The following is a 20,517-nucleotide window of genomic DNA, read 5'->3' on the forward strand; positions in this document are numbered from 1 at the left end:
AGTTGAGTTTTCATGTACACTCATGTCCAAAATGATTGTCGCATACCTATAACTGTCTTCTTGTAAGAATATAATTTGTTAATGATTTTGCAGGATACTTTGAATACTGATACTATGTGTATAATCGAGAAATGTATATTTGTGGTAAATTTCATAGGAAAAGAATTATAAACACGAAAATTAGAATAAGAAAAGCAAAATGTTGCTAAATGGATAAGAAAGTTTTATTTTCGTTTTATTGTTCGTATTTACTGCTCTTTTGACATGAAATTTGCCACTTACATGTCTTCGCCGATTATACACATATTAACATTGTAAGAATTACCGGGCGACTTCGTTATCAAATTATATTCCTACAACAACATATTTATAAACATGCGACAATAATTTTGGGCATGAGTGTACATTGTTTATATAATAATAATAATAATAATAAAATTATAAAACTGGAGGTCGAATTATATATAGAAAGAATTGTATACTTGTTGACAATAACAGCAATAATACGTATTTTTCATTTTAGTCTTGAAGTTGTTACGGTGTTGTTCCTTTCATGCCCAATTTCCAAGGGGAAAGAAATTAATAAAATAAAACCTTACAGTGTAAAGTTTACGGATTGAGCATGTAGGAAACCTCTCAATACGGATTGAGCATGTAGGAAACCTCTCAAATATTGTGTAAATCTTGAGCTATTTGAAAGTTAAATCTAGAGTTTTGTAGTCATTCCTTATAATCCAGCAGATAAATCGAATCTCTATAGCAATAATATTTCTGTTAGAAACCCTTAGTTTAAAATATAAATGCAATAATTTAAAAAGTATCGTTTCATCGTTTATCTCTCTCTCTCTCTCTCTCTCTCTCTCTCTCTCTCTCTCTCTCTCTCACACACACACACACACACACACACACACACACACACACACACACACACACACACACACATATATCTATATCTATATATATATATATATATATATATATATATATATATATATATATACACATACGTATGTATGTAATTTTAAATGTTTCTACTATTTATTTTATTGTAATGAAATAGCTGTTCCTTCTCGAGACAGTGCACAGTACACTATCGATTGACATATAAATAATCAATGCAACGTAACTATGTTTTGAAATATTGCAGTGCATAGTTATCAGAGAATAATATCTCTGTTATATCGCCTTTATATCCACAATGTAATTTTGCAACGCAGTAATAGCACTTCATGTGCAATATATAGATTGCTTCTAAGTAATTTTTGATGGAAGTTTTATGGAATATTATAGTAGTTGTTGAATAGAGAATAAGGCAATTGCATGATTATAGCACGGACTGTTATAGCAGTCATATGTAAACTTCTTTTTGGGATTATGTCAGACAAATAAAACTTAATTTTGCTTGGCAACTTGCATAATCTTTAAACATAGATATATTGTTATTACCGTATAAGTCGACCATATTCATAAGTTGGTCAGCCTTAGTTCTGCACAAAATGATCAACTATGAGATGTTTCGCGGGCAGTAGCTCAATTTAGAGATAAATGACAACCATATATTCCAATAAAAGTATAGTTTGCAAAATTTTGACTATGAAAATGAAGTATATTTGTCCGCTATACATCTCCATACGGTTGGGTTGGCACCTTTGTAGGTTAAGCTTTGGAATAGCTCATAAGCTATTTGGAATTAAAATTCGAATCCACACCATTGGCTTGGTACACTTCTAGGTGACTGTAGATAAGAGCCTGTATGCTATACATAATTAGAATTCACACATTGGCTTGACATATTTGTAATTGACTGAGGAAGGAGACCGTAGGGTATTTTGTTGATTTAAAATTTAGCATCTCGTTCAGCACCGAGGTTATATGAGACTTGGATCTATAGCTTAAGTATATTTGTCCGTTATAATGTTTAACGTGCGATCAGAAACATGTGAGCTGCCACTGGGAATCGAACCCGGGTCTCCCATGCATAAGACACGTGCACTAACTCTACGAGGGAGTTCTCGTAGGTTATTTACAATTAGAACTATATATAAACTGAAGTCTCACAGTTGCAATGAAATTACTACTGTACGAAAGAAACAGTTAGCTGTTTAGAATTTTTTTTCCAACCATGTCTTTCTTCCCGGGAAATGCTAGGTACTTTAATCAGTAATTTAAGAACGGGGAGGAAAACGTACTTTTACATATAATAGATTTTTAGAAGTTGGGGGAATATATACATTTTTGATAACAAATTATTTTAGAAATCAATGTGGAAACATATCAATTGTCTGTCACACTATTAGTGATAGTTAGGATATGTCTGCGTTAACTCCCCTTTTTTTTTTTCTTAATCAATAAAGAGTATTTTCATCATCGCTTTGTCTCTCAGTTATCAATAAAGTGATATGACTTATAATATTACTACAAATCCGAAAAGTCACAAATTCAATCTTGGTAGAAGAAAACGATATTTTGTTTATATTTTAGTTCGTAGAATTTAAGGGCTATGATTTTGTTGAAGAAATTCAAGAAAGCATTGTGAATAAAATTCTTAAGTCAGAAGTTGAGGTAGAATTAAAAATGAGTTATTCAGATTCTCACACTCCAGCTTATCGTCCAAAGCATCGGTACGTAATTTGATTTTATGAGTCAATGTAGATGAAAGATATCAATGAATGGGACATATCTTCGATACTGTAGTGTATTATAAATTATTAAATAAAAAGAAGAAGAAAGACAAATAAATGATGTGGCCAGTCGGTGAATCGAACGCGGAAGCTTCCGGCGTGCAAAGCTATGGAATACAGCCTCTGTTGGCGACCCGAACCTATCCCTGGCCGAACATGGCCACCAAATATAACGATCTTTATTTCTTAGATGATGTGGTACTTGCTCACCAGATGTTCAGATCCGGCCAGTGGTTACCGAGAAAGAAAGTACCACATACACAGACATACAACTGGAGTAAAACTTTAAGCTCCTGTATATTTATGCACAGAGCTTGGAGTATCTTGCCTGCAAGTACTAGTCAGACTATTTTGCAGTCACATTGTTTATACAAATAAACAAAAATTACTTTGCGACACTGTAAACATATCAATACTTTTTTTTAAAAAAAAAAATATTTATTGGCATGTCTCTTGCAAATAATTCACACACAGTTCACACAAGTCTTACCAGGAGGGATCTCGTTTCCATAAAGGATATTATGTTGCTGTGGAAAAGGATACGTAGTTGCAAGCTAATGCAGAAGTAGTACTCTGAACAAAATATATTGCGGATCACAATTTTTACGCTTCACTATGTCTATTTACTTATTTTGTTTCACTCAAACGGGACAGCATAGGCATTTTTAAAAGGGCAGTGGCGCACGGGCGAGTATTCATCTGCCGGTAAGATTTTCATTCCAAATATGTAGCACAGGTGAAACGACGTTTGTTCCGAAACCAAACTGGGACAGCACTAACGTTACTTTTTAGCGGGAAACAATAAAAGAAAAAAAAATCGATAAAACTACTTAGTGGTGTACAGAAGCTGAGTTGAATGAAAAGGGTCGTTCACGGTGGTGGTGCATTACAATATTAATTTTTTTTTTATTTGTTGTGTGAAATAAAACACGTTTTTTGATTGATCGAACTTTACTCGCCAAATGTAAAAAGAAAAGAAAAAGAAAAAAAGAAAAGAAAAAAAAGTACTCGAGTAGGCGAGTAGATTTTTCAAGCTCTGCTTATGCAGGAACTTAAACTAGTTTTACGTCCTGAGATTATGCCCTTTAGACTTAATGAAAGTGATGATCGTGAATGAAGTGGGGAATGAGAATGTAGGATGAAACTAGAGAACCTCGAGAAAACCCATGGACGTGATGTTGTCCTCCACAATTTCATGTAATCTGAGATTCTTCGCACAAGGGACCCTCGGATGAGAAGTTAGCACTTTACCCCTGAGTCACCGTGCTCCCAGTACGATTTGTAGTTTTCATATACCGGTATTTAGCTATCAACACTGAACAGATTGTAGAGAATGTCAACAAACAAAATGTACTAGTCTTTCGGATGTAGAAGAGAATTAAAAAAAAGGAAACAAGAATATTAGAATTGAAGTTCTGGTCTTGCGTCATTGTGAGCGTATTAACTGATATGCTTATTTTATGATGGAAGAACATGTTGCTCCTCGAAGTCTCAATAGGTATATTCATGTCACACACAATTTTGAACTGACAACTCATTTATAGCATTCAATATTTCTGTCAGTATCAGAAGTACAAGCTTTTTTTCTTTTTTCTTTTTTTTTTTTCCTTCGAAGACAAGTCTTGAAAGTTAAAATTCTATATTTACTTCTTCTAGTTTTTATCATAAGTTATAAGTATCATGTTAAGAACTTACATTGCGCTTATTTCTGTTGCGTTAGAGATGTGAAGAAGTAGGTAGGAGATAATCTAGATCTATTTCTGTGAAAATAACAATGGTTTACTTTATGCGGATTCGTTACTATAATAATGATTCTTTATCGTTATTTATTAACAGTGAGTTGCGGAAGAAGAGTACAAACTATGTTGCTTTTTTGTTCTCAGTTTTATTATTTAAATAAAAAGTGTCTCTAGGGATGTCATGTGTATATCTGAGTGGAAATTAAGTATATTTATATAAAATAGATAATTGTAGTTATTTTTTCTTCTAACTGAAATTTCAGAAAGGGACGCAATACAAAAGTTTTCGAAATCAAAGTTTGGGGAAGAAGGAAAGGTAGTGTTATAAAAATGAGGAAGAAATGGATGAATAACAAAAGAAACACAATGCACAACGCTTAAGTCCACAGTAGATGTTATCCACATCTTCAGAACATCAATGTACAGAGTACTACCAGAAAAAGTATGTGAGAAAGAAAACGAAGAAGGTTGGGAATAATATAAAGCAATATCCTAGAGAAGAATAACCGCATTCGTAACTTGTTTCGTCTAGTATAGAATCTAATGGAAGGCTTTGTTCTGCAACTTGCAATATGGGTGACTAGATGTTTATGTTTAACAATAAGAAGATATCGAAAGAGAAAAGTAATTATATTCAAGTTCAACGGAAAGATAAACCAATTATTATTTATGATGTCTATATTGTATTCTTCACACACATTGAAGACCGTTGCTGCTTTACTGCTTAGTTTTTTATGGCAGTCTGTAGTGCGTGTCATAGTGCGGTACCGGTAGTGAGCAGCAACATTTCTGGCGAGTAACAATAAGGAAATGCCTAATTTTGTATGGACCAAAGTTGTGTCAAAATTCATATGTAACATATTAAATATTGGAAGACGATGAAGTTAATAAATTACAGTGGAGGTAATAATTACAATAAAAATTAAGATAAGCGAACCTAAACCTTCCTCATTACCGTTGTCGTCCAGTGAAAATGCCTTGGTATGCCAGAAGTAAAACTTGTGCCGAAATTAGACGTTCTACGTAAGGGCTAAATCTTACTCCTTGCGTAATTAAATTTGACCTGTACATATTTAGGTGATTGTCCCAAAATCTTTTCCATTAGATAATGTGAAACCACGCTCAGGAACTCTAACTACTATTCTATTTACAGATTTCTGTAATTTCCGAATTTTCTTTAAACTTCCAAGCTTTCGACTCTCCCCTGGAGTCTTGGTTACGGAGATGAAAAACAGGAAGAAAAGAATAGAAAAATCAAGGAATTAAAATGGAACGGTCTTACCAAGGAAAGAGCTGTGTTATACGGAAACACATTGTCAAGTACGTCAGTAATCAATGGTTGAAGATGATGCAAACTAAAATATGGTGAAGTCAATTTGTGCGCCTTTGTTATTTCTTGTTGGAAGGTTGCCAACTCATGTTATTATTTTTATTGTCATGCCAATGCTGTGAAAATTTTGTAACCCCCGCCCCCTATTCTTCACCCAACCATCCTTTTTTAAAATTTAATTTCTTTTTTTTAATGAATAAATAAATTTTCAAAAAACAGTAGTTCTAAATACAATTTTTGAATCTTCTATCATATGTTGTGTTTCTTTTAAATGGTTCGATAAACACGACCCCGGATTTTCCGCTTTCGAATCTCTAATATGCTTCTTTTCTCGGACTGTTAGATTTCCTTTCGTTTTGTCTATGTAACTCTCTGGTAACTGCATTTTGTTTCATAAATATCCGATTTATTATTGTAAACCCCTTGGTAAGCTCGTTCCATTTTTATTCCTTGATGTTTCTACTCTTTTTCTTCCTGTCTGTATCCTCCGTGACCACGACTCCAGGGAGAGTCGAAAGCTTGGAAATTTAAAGAAAATTCAGAAGTTACAGAAATCTCCATTAGTTTCAGGCTTTTCTCCCAAAATCATTTTCAGTACTTTCAATGGAAAATTGATGTTTGCAATTACTGGTATGCAACTGTATTTGTAATACCATGCTTTTACTGAGTTTTAACTTCACATTTGTCTTGTCATTGTAGGGAATGCGAAGTAGAGTTAATCTTACGATGAGTCCAGAGTTGGAGTTAGTGACATCTGTAGTAGAAGAAATGGATATAGCAGAATTTGGATCGTTGGTTGCTAGTGCTTTAGAATTAAATTCAACGTCATGGGTGTTATACAACTTAGCGACTCTGTATTGGAGAATCCAAGGAGATGCTTTCAATGCCATGGAATGTGCCAGAAGAGCGCTGTATTTTTCACCAAGGTAGGTAGAAATGGTGGGCAGACAAAAAGCTATGAATCTACTCCTTTGACTCAGCTATTTTCAAACAAGAAATAAATTAAAGGCGGAGTAATAGAAACAAACCATTTTACTTAATATTCTTACAGATTTCTTTGATTTTGTTTTTGTTTCATCATAGAATTTTCAGGCACCGTCTCCTTGGTCACAGTGTTTCAAAAGAGCTCTTCCCTCAGTCCTAGTTACTTGCGCGTGCACCTTTGATACACGTTGGTCCTGGGTTCGATACCCGATAGAGAAGCATTGAAATTTAAACGCATTACGGTGGTTCGAATTTTACCTTAAACTGTGGGTCCACATCTCATATAGCCTTGAAGCTGAAAAGGGGATGATAAACTTTAATAAACAACAACTATATCTAAAGATTTCAGTAGATCTGGGAAAATTTCATCTGTGAAAAAATACTCAGTAATCAAATATATTTTCCGCATTAGCTTGGTTGGAAAGAATACTCAAAAATAAAAATAAAAATAAATAAATAAATAAATAAAATTAAAAAATGTTAGATATAAATGATAATAATAATAATAATAATAATAGTCTTGAAATATTCTCAAGAAAGGTACCAAAATCAGTTAAGATAATACAATGAAACCTGTCTATGTTGGACACCATCAGTTCCATTGAAAAGTGCCCAACTTAGACAGGTGGCCAACTTACAGAAAATAAGTGTGATAGGTGTACTTTTAGAATAGGATTTCTAGTGTTACTTGATTGTAACATCTTAATAAGCAATGGCATAACAGCTACTTTTAAATAATGTATATAGAGAAATCATAACAATATATAGTACAGTTATTAATAAATTTATTCATGGTTCATTCCAAACGTATTTCTTTTATTCTTTTCGGCACATATACAGATTCTAATTTTGTAGTTAAGTACTTCTTGTTAATGAGCTACAAGTGTTTCCCTCGTATCAAAAGATGTTTTGAGAAAATCTTAAGGGAATTCATATCTCAAAACCTCTGCTACCTTTCGATAAGCCGTCAGGTGTCAATAATTGACAATTGAGATGTTTAGCTTTAACCTTGAGAATTTTCCGGAATTACTAAAGCTCCCCACTGATGAAAGGGGCCGATATAGTTAATAGTTTTACCAAAACAGACAGGGCAAACAAATACGTACAACCATTCCTGAATTCCTATACGTTATTCACATCTGTTCACCATCCTCAAAGTAGTATTCTGGCCATTGACCTCCAATAACAAATCGTGGGAATCCATGCCTTTTTGTCTTCAGTCACAGAACATCGGCCTCTCATATGGGAATACGAAAGAGTTACAAGAAAAATAACAAAACGGTATTTTGCGTGGCCAAGCTACGCGGGTAAATTTATCATACGGTGACATATTGCTTCAATGCGGCCAACTTTCAAGATAGACAGGTGGCCAACTCACAGAGTAGTAAGTAACGAATGTCTTATGGGGAAAATGCAGGTTCAAGACGAATCAGGCCAAAATGAGCAGGTGGCCAACGTAGAGAGTTGGCCAAGTTGATAGGTTTCACTGTACGTAGATTTCAACGAATTCGACATATGGCCAGCACATAATGAAGAGCACCTTCAAAACATTGATTGTATAGAATTTAAAGATTAAATAACAATGAAGTAAAGTTATAAAAGGTCCCTTTTTTAAGTTTTGGCATGCGGAACGAATAATAAGAAAGTTTTTGTCAATTCCAAAGTGAGATTTTTATTTCTTTTTAAAATACACTTTTGTCTCGAAGATTTTTTTTTTTTTTAAATAACAACCGAGTCAATGTTCAATTAACACGAGAGTATTTCCAATTACAGAGGGAAAGATGATTTATGGGTGTAATTTAACAACTAATAGAAAACTACATTCATAAATACTTAATAAGTATTGGCAACCAAGAGCTCTTTTGCTCCGTATGCGAAAGCAAGATCTTGGAAGTACGGTACAACAATCTTAAGCTGGATTGAATTGGCACAAAATAGGGTCCGCTGATACGCATTTCTTTATGTTGCATTAAACATGTATGCTTCTGAACCCGTTTGATAAATCTAGAATATTTTTTTTTAATATTTACAAAAGCCTTTTCTTTTCATGCTTTCAGGAGACACAAAGACATAGCTCTAGTAAACATTGGAAACATATTACATCAATCTCATCATCCTGCAGAGGCCGCAGTGGTGCTACATGCTGCCATAGATCATGAGAAAAATGAAGTGGTCAGCCATTTTACTCTAGGAAATGTCTATGCAGTGTTCGGAGATTACAACAGGTAACGTTTATATTTTGTTAATTTATTGTGTGTGTATGAATGTCTGATTTGTTTAAATAATCTAAAACCATGAAAAAAGTTTAATGGTAAAGTAATTCCGGGAAAACGTCATACTATTATTGGTACATACACCTTTATTGTTGCTACAAATACCGAAGAAATTTGAACTTAAAAATTTACAGAGTCATAATATGAGAATATTAACGACGTATCCAGCAACATGTCTATTTTTACTTTGTTTTGCATCAGCATATTCTGTATGAGCCCTCCTCTCTAATTCCTCAATGTGATTGGTGATTGGTTCATACATCACGGATACGAGCGAAGTATCAGTTCAAATGTAGTTGAATTGTAAACTAAACCAAATTTTCTTAACAAGGCATTAGCAGCCACACGCTGATATCTCTGTGTTTAATTTTGCCCCCATCACAAACAAGAGGCACTTTTTCGTTGTGCCAAGGAAGCATCAGGGAGACTGAACTGGACTTCCCTTGAATAATGTTACCCTTAGATCTTTACTTCCAAGGGAGAAAAGTTAGTTTTGTTTGTGTGCAAACTATACAGGTACAAACAGTTCTTAGCTCAAGTCATCGTATCCAAACTAACAATAGACACATACATTGTTACTATTCTAGAGGCTTCATATAGCCTGTTCTATTTTGGTTCGTGTTGTCTAAGATTAGATTTCCGGGCGGGCATTTTTATTCTGTTTTGGGAGGGGATGATCACTTAGCATCGTGAGGCTATTGAGATGCTTCCTGAATTAACAGGTAGCGAACTCAAGTATTGAAAGACAGAAATAATGTCGATCACGGGCAATATACATCATGCAACTAAAAGCCCTCAGATTGGCTTCAATCATGTAAGAGAGTTCTGTATGGATCTGAAAACTGGGCATTAACTTGTGTGGAAGTACAGGCTGAAGGCTTCTGGGAACAAAATTTCGGGAGAGGTGTTTAATACAAAAGGAGACTAAGAAGCTGATTAATATAGATAGTTAAAATAACACAGAACTCCACAGTACATAGATACATATCAGCAAGTATCGTAAAGGTAATTTGATCACGACATCTAAAATGGGCATGTCATGTCGCTTACGTGAAAAATACTTGCAGGGGGAATAAAAGTAGTAATAAGCTATAGTACGCAAAGAAGACATTAAATATTTGAAGTCACCTGTAAGTTGTGTTCTGTTTTCAAAATTTATTTTCGAGTATTGTGTTACCCTCGCTTTTATCCTGCAAGGACGGGATAGGAAATTTGAAGTAATACAAAATGTAAAGATAGGTAAATGGATACACTTCTGTAACACCATTATCCATTCTTCTAAGTACTCTGATGAAGGTGCAGAGTTAAAAGAGAAAAATAAATAAGTAAATAAAAATAAATAAATAAAAATAAAAAAAATAAATAAAAATAAAAAAAATAAAAATAAAAGTTGCCATAATTATTATCTAGAAAAGTTGAAAATATTTTAAATTTAGACAGTATATTACCACTCCCAGGAATTTTAAAAGTAATTTTATTTAATGCTGATTCCTAAAAATTCCTTGAACTTCCAAGCTTTCGACTCTCCTCCTGGAGCCTTATTCACGGAGGATAAAAATACGAAATAAAAACATTAAGGAGAGGACTCAAGGAGGTAGAGCAGGGCAGAAACACTTTGTGGATTGCTGCTATTCACACGTCAAATCGTGAGTGCATGCTGTTGTAGTGTGATGTGTGAACGGCAACAATCCACAAAGTGTTTCTCCACTGCTCTACCCCGGTAAGCCTATTACTTTATCTTTTTTATTTCTTCTATTGCTATTTTATCCTCCGTGAATAAGGCTCCAGCAGTGAGTTGAAAGCTTGGAATTACAAGGAATTTTCAGGACTCAGAATTTCAAGTAAGTGAAATGATAAAAGAGTTAAGAGGGTTCATACATATCATTCTAATTGTAGTTGGAAATAATCTTTGTATACTTTTGAGAAAGAGACTTTGTACAGGGTGTTTAAAGAAAGAACTATCCAAAACTCGTCTTCTATTTCCCTTCTCTGCATGTAAAGGCATCAAACTTCACGGATAGCCTTATAAAATGACAGAATTTGAATTCTGCATGCCAAGAGATTACTCCAGCATTCTTAAGGTCAATCAATAACTGGCAAAATACACTTTAGAGCAACGGATTCTGATCGTCCAACAGTACTAAAAGGCAACAACAGCTTGGAAACAATTTGCTGAACATTCTGCAAGCACTATGGGATGAAACAGGAACCAACACTGTGTATGGTCAATACAGTGATTAGGCTGTTGATGGATTTGTAGTACTCTTGGACAATGAAAATCCGTTGCTCCAAAGTGTATGGCACCATCTGTTGGTTGACCTTGAGAATGCCGAAATATTCTCTTTGCATGCACGGCTAAAATTCTAACACTTCGTGCGGTTTCCCGTGAAGTTTGGTACCACCTACAATGAGAAGGCATTGTTTCTGGATAATCCTTTTCTTAACACGCTGTATATCGGAGAAAGTTAGGGAAGTGAGTTTAAATAATAATTGAATTGATTATTCTTTGACTAACAGATGAAAATCATATTCACGAAGAAATTAAATGTCGACTAAAAGCAGGGAATTCGTGTTACTACTCGGTTCAAAATCTCTTGTCGTCGCGAATTCTGTCGAAAAATTTGAAGCTTAAAACATATAAAACGATAATCATGCCTGTTGTTCTGTATGGTTGCGAAACATGGTCACTTACTCAGAGGGAAGAACATAGACTGAAAGTATTTGAGAACAGGATCCTGAGAAGAATATTCGGACCCAAGAGGAACGAGAATGGGGAATGGCGGAAACTTCATAACGAGGAACTACATAGTTTATACGGTTTACCCAACATTGTTAGGTTCGTCAAGTCTAGGAGGCTTAGGTGGGCAGGTCATGTAGCTAGAATGGAAGAAAGTAGAAATGCTTTCAAAGCCTTGACTGGAAGACCCATAGGAAAACGACCATTAGGAAGACCTAGGCGCAGATGGGAGGACAATATTAAGATGGATCTCGCAGAGATAGGAATACAAAGTAGAAACTGGATGCAGTTAGCTAAGGATAGAAGTCAATGGAGAGCTTTTGTGAACGCGGCACTGAACCTGCGGGTTCCATAGGCCATAGAGTGAGTTAGTTAGTTAGTTATTCTTTGACTAATCAGAGCTTACTTTTGACTTATCAGAATGGAATCATGAAGGTACAATAATTGTTTATACTAATTTTTAATTCCAGATCTGTGGCGTGCTATGATAATGCACTGAAAATTAAACCAGATTTTGAAATGGCAATAAAAGGGAAACACGTGATACTATGTCTGAAGAAACTAGAAGAAGCGTTACTAAGTTTACATAAGTAAGTATTAAATGTAGTAATTATTACGTGTTCAAGTAGATAATACAGGAAATAGTTTGTTTGCTTACTTTGTCGTGCGCTTGTCAATATGTTAATCTTAATTAGTTTCTTTTTCATTTCTCATTTCGATTGAAATGTGGTAATGAATTTAGATATTGGCTAATATGGTTTAGGAATTTTGTTCCTTTCTTTATTTGATTTGCTTTTTCTTATTTGATATTAAAATATTATACATTGTGTTATTTCGTCTTTATAGGATTTTAAATGAAGAAATACGAGTATCACCTAATTAGTTGAGCCCGCAACCTCATACATCCCCGGCCAAGTAAGTTTGTGGTGGACAACATCGTGTCCGTGGGTTTTCTCGGGGTACTCCCGTTTCCTCCCACTTTCTCATTCCACCAATTCTTCCGTCATCATTCACTTGCTTTAATCGTCGTCTCCCTTAACCGAAAGGACATAACCGTGGGACGTTAAACTGAAAGATTTCAGTTCCTTAACTTCATACGTTTCCTGACTGAAGAGCATGTAATTTCAGATCTCATGTTTGTCTTTTTAATTTCATAGTCTATCTTGGATCCCGTTGTTCTCTATGGTGACAAGTCGTGAATTTTGTGCACATTTAAGGATTAAGGACTTTTCCTGATCAATCTGTTGAGTTATATTAATTATATTATTATCAGCGGCAACAACAACAACAGCAGCGAAGAGAAGTAATACAGTTTAAACCAATATACTTCAGCTACCCCACAGTTACATTCTTCCTATTTCTGAACTATTCTTAAACATAATATTGCTTGTATGTGAATAGATATATGCTGTCATTGATTTGTTTTAATCGTTAAATATCTTATTATATGTAGCCGTCCCTGTTGGTCTAATGGTTAGCGAGCGCGCGCCTTTGGTGCACGTGATCCTGGGTTCGATTCGAAGTGGGAGAACCTTGAAATTTGAATGCATTTCTGTGATTCGGATTCCACGTTAAACTATAAAACCATATATCAAAGTCTCAGTGATAAAGATAAGACGCTATAAATGTCAATAAATAAACAAATAATTTTATTATATCTGAAGTTGATTAATCTATTTAATACATATTATTAACACATTTCTTTGTGTGTAGTTCTTTGCAGGATATTCTACAACAGTTACAGGATTATAGAACGAAGCAAGAAAGGCTGTTTCAGCTGCAAGAAAAGTTTATTAGAGAGCAAGCACCGCATGAAATAAAGTTTTTTGGCCTCAGTGAAGAACAATGGGGAACTGCTCTTAAGATGGGTAAGGAAGGCATGTCATTTAGTTTGATTCACTTCGATCAGCTCTTCGTTTTTCTTTCTTTCTTCGTCTTTTGCTGTTGTATCCTTGATTTCAGATATAGCAGATTCGTTACTTTTGCCTGCATTTAAGTCTCCGAGGATAGTGAACGGTATATATGTACTATACATTACACTACTTCCTGTTTACGGTACATGATAAAATAGTAATTAAGAATTTATCCTCTATCATCTTGGAAAGACTGTCATTTTGGATGTAGTCGCTTGAGTTTTACGATTTTGAAGAATTAAAGGATTTTCTTTTTATTTAGGATTGTAGTTTGAATTGAAATAATTACTTCTCAATAGATGTTTGTGTCAGAGATAACAATACAAAGGAACAAGTATATTTAGTTCATGTGGAAATGTACACTCATGTCCAAAATTATTGACGCATGTCTATGAATATGTTGTAGGAATATAATTAATAATGAATTCGCCCGGTATTTCTTATAATGTTAGTATGTGTATAATCGGCAAAGACATTTATGTGGCAAATGTCAAGTCAAAAGAACAGTAAATAAGGACAATAAAACGAAAATAAAATTTTCTTGTCCATTTAGCAACATTTTATTTTACTCATTCTAATTTTCGTAATTATAATTCTTTTCCTCTGAAATTTACCACAAATATACATTTCCCGATTATACATACAGGGCCGTGCCGTGGGGGACGAGCGGGGCGACGACCCCGGGCGCCGAAGTAAGAGGGGCGAAAAATTCGGGAGAAAAAAGGAAAAACAGATGATACGAAAAATTATTGCGAATATATGTATGGGGGCGCCGTCGTATACTCTCGCACCGAGCGCTGATTTTCTACGGCACGGCCCTGTATACACATAGTATCAGTATTAAAAGTACCCTGCAAAATCATTATCAAATTATATTCTTACAAGACAGATATGCGACAATCATTTTGGACATGAGTGTACTTTAAATTTTTTCTCCGGTTAAGTGATAATTGAGTATTTTTTATTACCTGTATTGAAGTGTTTAGGTTTATGATGCTTCAGATGCACAGGGAGATAGTGAAAACATGTGCACATTAATTAATTTGGAGAATGTTTTATGATTTTTTCTTTTGAATTAAAAAAATTGCTTCGTGTAAACTAATAAAAAAAAAAAAAAATAAAGGTAAATTTATTTTTATTATTTTCTCAGGTCCAAATTGCATACAGCATCAGCAAGATGAACGTACTCTGTTCAGTTGTGGACGGAATTACAATAAGATTTTGGAAAACAACTTACAGATCGACATCACTTCAAGTCTCCAAATGCTACTAAAAAGCGTTGAAACACAGGTAATTTCGTCTTCTTCTACTATTACTACTATTTTATCCATTACAATTATTATTATTATTATTTTGCAAATATTAGATGTGTGAATATGAATTGCGAGATTTTTTGACAAGTGAAACACGTTGGTTTATTTATTTATTTATTAAACGAAAAAAAATGTTTATTCAAAATATTGTCCTTCGTTAGCTACAACCTTCGTTCATCTTTCAGTTAAATTACGGATTCATCCCTACAAGAATTTCTTATTTTTTGAGGCAAGTCATGCATCAAGCCAGTTTTTCACTTCAAAAGAATTGTTGAGCTGTTCCAAAAGTACATGCGTTTTGGAAGGGACTATGTCTGGTGAGTACGCGGGGCGGGGTAAAGCATCCCAGTCTAGTGCTTCTAGCGTTTCGCGGACAGGCTTAGCAACATGTAGTCAAGCAGTGCCATGAAGGGATACGACTCTATCGTCTCTATTGGCTTATTCTGTACGATTTTCCTTACATGCTCGGTTCACATCTAGTGATTTTCATTGGTAGCGGTCTACAGTAACTGTTTGACCAGGTTTCCACAGCTCGAAGTACAAAACACCTTTCTGATCCCATCACATGCAAAGTAAAGCATATTTTCTGTAGATATTGCGTTTTGTTTTAGATGTTGACGGCTGGTCTGGATCAACCCATTATCTTTTGCGTTTTAGTGTGTCAAAATAAATCCATTTTTTTGTTGCCAGTAACAATTCGATAAAGAAAAGAATTCCCTTTTTCTGCCTGACAATCAAACTTTCGCAAGTTGTTTTCCGTCTTTTCATGGCTCGTTCCGTTAATTGTATGGGATCCATTTTCCTTCGTAAGTCACATGCATGCTTCTGGTATTATATATATAATATAATATAATATAATATAATATAATATAATATAAAGAATCCTATTTATGAAGTGGGGCCGCGGTGGCTCAGTGGTAGAGCGTTCACCTCTGGTGCATGGGGTCCCGGGTTCAAACCCTGCTTCCGCCTTTGTGGTGGAGAAACACCGTGTGCATAGGTTTTCTCGGGTTCTCACGTTTCCTCCCATTTTCTTCATTCCACCATTTTCATTCTTTTCTCATCACCGTCTCCTTTAACCTAGCAGTCATAACCGTGGGACGTAAAACTCAAAAATTTTCATTTCATTTTTCTATTAATGAAATTAGTATTAAACGCACGTATACTCTAATAAAGATAAATCCTGCTTGGATTACAATGCTCGAAATAAGACCAGAATTTTAATTCGTATCTCAGTTTAATAATAGATCATATCTATTGTCAATTTGTATTGCAAAAAGACGTGAAGAGGGCAAATCCAGCTACAATAAATCAAATGATAAGAATTTCATTTTGTATAATAAAAATATTTCTAAAATTAAGGGGGAGAGTTTTCATAATGTTTGAGACAAACTGGACATTCTTATTGTGATATTCTATAAAATCTGACTTATTTTCATCTTGTCTTTTCTTTGACATTAAACGATTTTAGTAACAATGGAAGAATCAGCGTAAGTAGGTCAGGTAAAATAAAGAGCCCTGCTTTGTAGAGCATCCTAATACTTGCCGCTTTAGAAGGTGTCTTCAAACTCGCATTCTCACATAGATTTCAGTGTCGCATTCCACTTGAGAGTAGGTAACAAATGTTATGTTTCTCCTTTAACATTGAATGTTTATTGATCTATTTTGTTTTCTCGTTTTATTATTACATTCAATGGCGTGCCTTTTGTAGTCGAGCACATAGCACGCTTGTCTTCTGGTGAATGATCCAGGCTTAGAATCTAGGTGGGGCACATAATTTGTGATGTTGGCCCCTACTAGTGTGGAGAGCTATTTGAATTCTGAAGTTGAATTTGGATATCAAAAACAAGAAATAACGGTAAAGAGAGCCCATGCAGAAACGCTTTTTTCAACTAAAACTAATCTTGCTGGCTGGCAGGAATCTTTTGTGGGCTGCAGTCTTATGGAGGTAAATTATTTGTGTAAAGATTAATTACTTGAACTGAATATTTTTGGATAGTAAATTCCATCTATAATAATGGCACCTTCGTATCCTTATCATTTCAGTGCTTACTTTTGATGTGCGGGTTCTCAGTTTCAGATCCAGGGGTCGCAGTGGCTCAGTGGTAGATCGTTCACCTCTGGTGCATGGGGTTCTCGGTTCGATCCCAGCTCGTGCCAAGCGAGCTTTGTGGAGGATCAACACCGTGTGCGTGGGTTTACCCGAGATTCTCCCGTTTCCTCCCACTTTCTTCATTCCAACATTTCATCCATTTCTCACCATCACAGTCTCTTTTAGCTAGCTGGCATAATCGTGGGACGTAAAACTTAGTTTCATTTTTCAGTTTCAGATCCTGCTTGGACTACAATGCCTGCATTAAAACCAGAATTTTAATTCGAATCTCAATTCATTAGTAGATATTATCCGTTCCTACTTGGTGTTGTATAAGGAAATGAACAAATCCAGCTACAATAAGCTTAACCAATACAGTAAATGAACTGATAATAATTTGATAGTTGTATGATTCGACAGGGCTCTAATCAAAACATAACTATTCCTTAGGTGGGAAAAGGTATTTACCATATCATCGGAAATGCAGAATATACACCCAATATTTTCTTAAGGTGTGCAATTGGCTTTATGAGCAGCATTAAAAATAAGGTGTTTAAAACTAAAACAAGGCAGTATTTACATTTATTTTGTAATAATCCTTTAACTTAAAAGCTGATCCGTAATACACTTGAAAAAGCTAATTAAATATGTTAATGAAATATTGGATGAATATTTTCCGTTATTTATGTTTTTATTTGGTATTGTTTCTTTACTGCATGTTCTTAATCTTTTGTTTTATTGTTAGGCGAGAAAGATTAGCGAGCAAATGACAAAGAGGAGCAAATCCAACCCAGTGAATCCAAATGTGAGCCACTATCATCAGCCGACTAAACCGCCCAAGTTTCCAGATTTTCCATCCAAGAAAGAAACAATGTATGAGCATGACGAGTGGCCTACTCAGGAAGAATGCCAGACTCACATTTCCAAATTTCCTCAGATGAATGACTTTCCGTCTGTGTTTCTGCCACCAGAGGATAAGGGATATGAGTAAGCCATTTTTTCTGTTTTCTGTTTAAATCGAGTAATGTTAAAAGAAGAACAATAATTTTTGCATTATACAGATGTTAAAGTAATAAATAACTAGCATTGTCAAATATACCCATTATTTTATTTTATGGTTGGTTTAAAGGGACAAGTTTTGCCGATAGATGGTACTATAGTTTTCGTATCTCTCCCATGTATTTTTTACCATTCACAAAAATTCACGATTTCTCTTACAAATTTCAACCTACAGACTTCAAACTTTTAGAAAAGGAACTTCATAATCTATCGAAGGCAATAATCCGTGCCGATTTTTTATTTAGAATTTTCTTCATTGTTGAAATGGCTTGATTGTTGTAATGGATATCCAAACCTTTAACAATGAAACTGTTTCAACAATGAAGAAAATTCTAAATAAAAAACCGGCACGAATTGTTCCTTTTAATAGATTATGAAGTTCCTTCTCTAAAAATGTAAAGTGTCTAGGTGGAAATTTGTAAGAAAAATTGTAAATTTCGTGAAAGGTAAAAAATACATGGGAGAGATACGAAGACTGTAGTACCATCTATCGGCAAAACATGTCCCTTTACACTAACCTTAATATCCTAAGTGTTCTATATGATAGTGGCAGCTGATCAACAGAAATTCTGATTATTCGTTTTTTCATTTATTCGTGCCGTTTTGTCCTCTGATTAACACGGATAACTGGAAGTTTGCAGTGTATTCTCAGCACACTGTCAGGGTAGAATAATTTTAGTATCTAGTGATGTGTGAACTACAGCTAGTTGATACATGTATAATCATATAATCAAAATTTCTGCTTACTATCTATATGATTGTGTTGCAATCGTACACAGCAAAAAACGAGGTGTCGACACAACACAAAATGACTACTACCACTTTAGGGTGTTACTTGTGTGTTAATTGAACGCCAAGGACATCGCCTTCCGAGCACATCAGAAATAACACGTTACTGGCTGTGAGTATTTTTGATTTTTATTGTTTGGTATGAGCAAAGCTTTACGCAGTATGTTTGGCATGTATACTAAGTAACAAATAACGTTCTATGTTTTCTGTAATTCGATCACAATAATAGTTTGCAAACCTTTGAATTGTCTGACAACAGTTCCATGAATAGCATTGCTGCTACCGGTTTTCCTTATGTCTTAGCACATAAGAAGAGAAGATGGCAGAACTGCTACTCATGTAACTGTTGTCAGACAATTCACGGGTTTACAAAATTATTACTGTGCCCGATTACAGAAAACATAGAACGTTATTCGTTACTTGGTATTCATGCCAAATATACTGCGTAAATAAAGCTTTTCTCATACCAGACAATAAAAGCCAATGCAAATTCTTACAACCAGTAACTAGTTATTTCTGATGTGCTCGCAAGGTGATGTCCTTGGTGTTGAATTAACACACAAGTAACACGCTAAAGTGGTAGTCATTTTGTGTTGTTTCAACATCTCATTTTTGCTGTGTACCATCAGGTAAATACTTTTATGTGTTGAGTGAGGTACATGTTCAGTATTACAAGTTAATAACGAATTTAGCATTGGTTTTCTTTCTTTCTTCTACATTAAAAATAAGAATTTGTGGACTAACCTAGGTAAAATTTCAGCATGATTTTATGAAAAATATGAGTTATCTTGTTGATTATACCTCTTGCAATGAACGGTTGCGAGATTTCACTCAGAATATCATAATTACTTCATTTAAAATTATACAATTTGTGTTTAAACAATAAGGATCTTGAGGAAGAAATCAAAATCTTTACTAATGCAAACAATAGGTTAATGAAGTAAATACATCTTGTATGCTTTACAAAATTAAAAACAGACAAAGAAGAGATAAAAATAGATTTATATTTAGCTCCACCTAAATATCAGTATAAGCGGTTAGCGTACGCGCCTTTGACGTGGGAGATCCGGATTCGATTCCCGGTGGGAGCTCATGTGGTTCAGATTCCACGTTAATCAGTAGGTCCATGTCTCATATAGCCTTGCTGCTGAACGGGGCATTAAACTCAAAATTAACTCAACTAAATAGCTCTAACAGACTGAAAAATTGTTTCAAAGAGGTTAACTTAAACGTTACGGCTGTTGTCCTTCCTTCCTTTATCTATAGAAGAGTTTACAGGTTATAAAAATTGTTTTCCGGAACTCCACATTATTATTTAATGTTTTTGAGGCAGTTTGTGAATGCAAAGGTTCATACGTTCAAATAACATGCATTAGTACTGGACTTGTGGAATACATTCAAGATTCAAAGTTAGAGGAATTACCATATCGTAAAAATCTTTAGACTTTATAAACACTTTAGAATTACTATACTAAATCTACACGATTAGGGCTACAAAATTGACAGATTCAGAATTTGAGACTTGACAAATTCTTTTCTCATGTACGCTTTTTCTGCACTTTATTCAATTTTCTTAAAATTGTAACTAGCTTTTTCCTGAAGATGGG

General features: G+C 34.6%; 1 protein-coding gene across 1 annotated transcript in view; it reads left to right on the forward strand.

The window, feature by feature from the left end:
• LOC145680457 (tetratricopeptide repeat protein 17) overlaps positions 1–20,517 on the forward strand; it is a 176,172-nt gene that overhangs the window by 114,185 nt on the left and 41,470 nt on the right. The window contains exons 4-9 of the mRNA XM_081751008.1: positions 6,450–6,676; positions 8,792–8,959; positions 12,215–12,334; positions 13,458–13,612; positions 14,808–14,947; positions 17,808–18,049. Coding sequence (XP_081607134.1) covers positions 6,450–6,676; positions 8,792–8,959; positions 12,215–12,334; positions 13,458–13,612; positions 14,808–14,947; positions 17,808–18,049 — 1,052 coding nt within the window. The remainder of the gene's footprint in view (positions 1–6,449; positions 6,677–8,791; positions 8,960–12,214; positions 12,335–13,457; positions 13,613–14,807; positions 14,948–17,807; positions 18,050–20,517) is intronic.

The sequence above is a fragment of the Thermobia domestica genome, chromosome 3, assembly GCF_964235325.1.
Source record: "Thermobia domestica chromosome 3, izTheDome1.hap1.1, whole genome shotgun sequence".
NCBI classification, from domain to species: Eukaryota; Metazoa; Arthropoda; class Insecta; order Zygentoma; family Lepismatidae; genus Thermobia; species Thermobia domestica.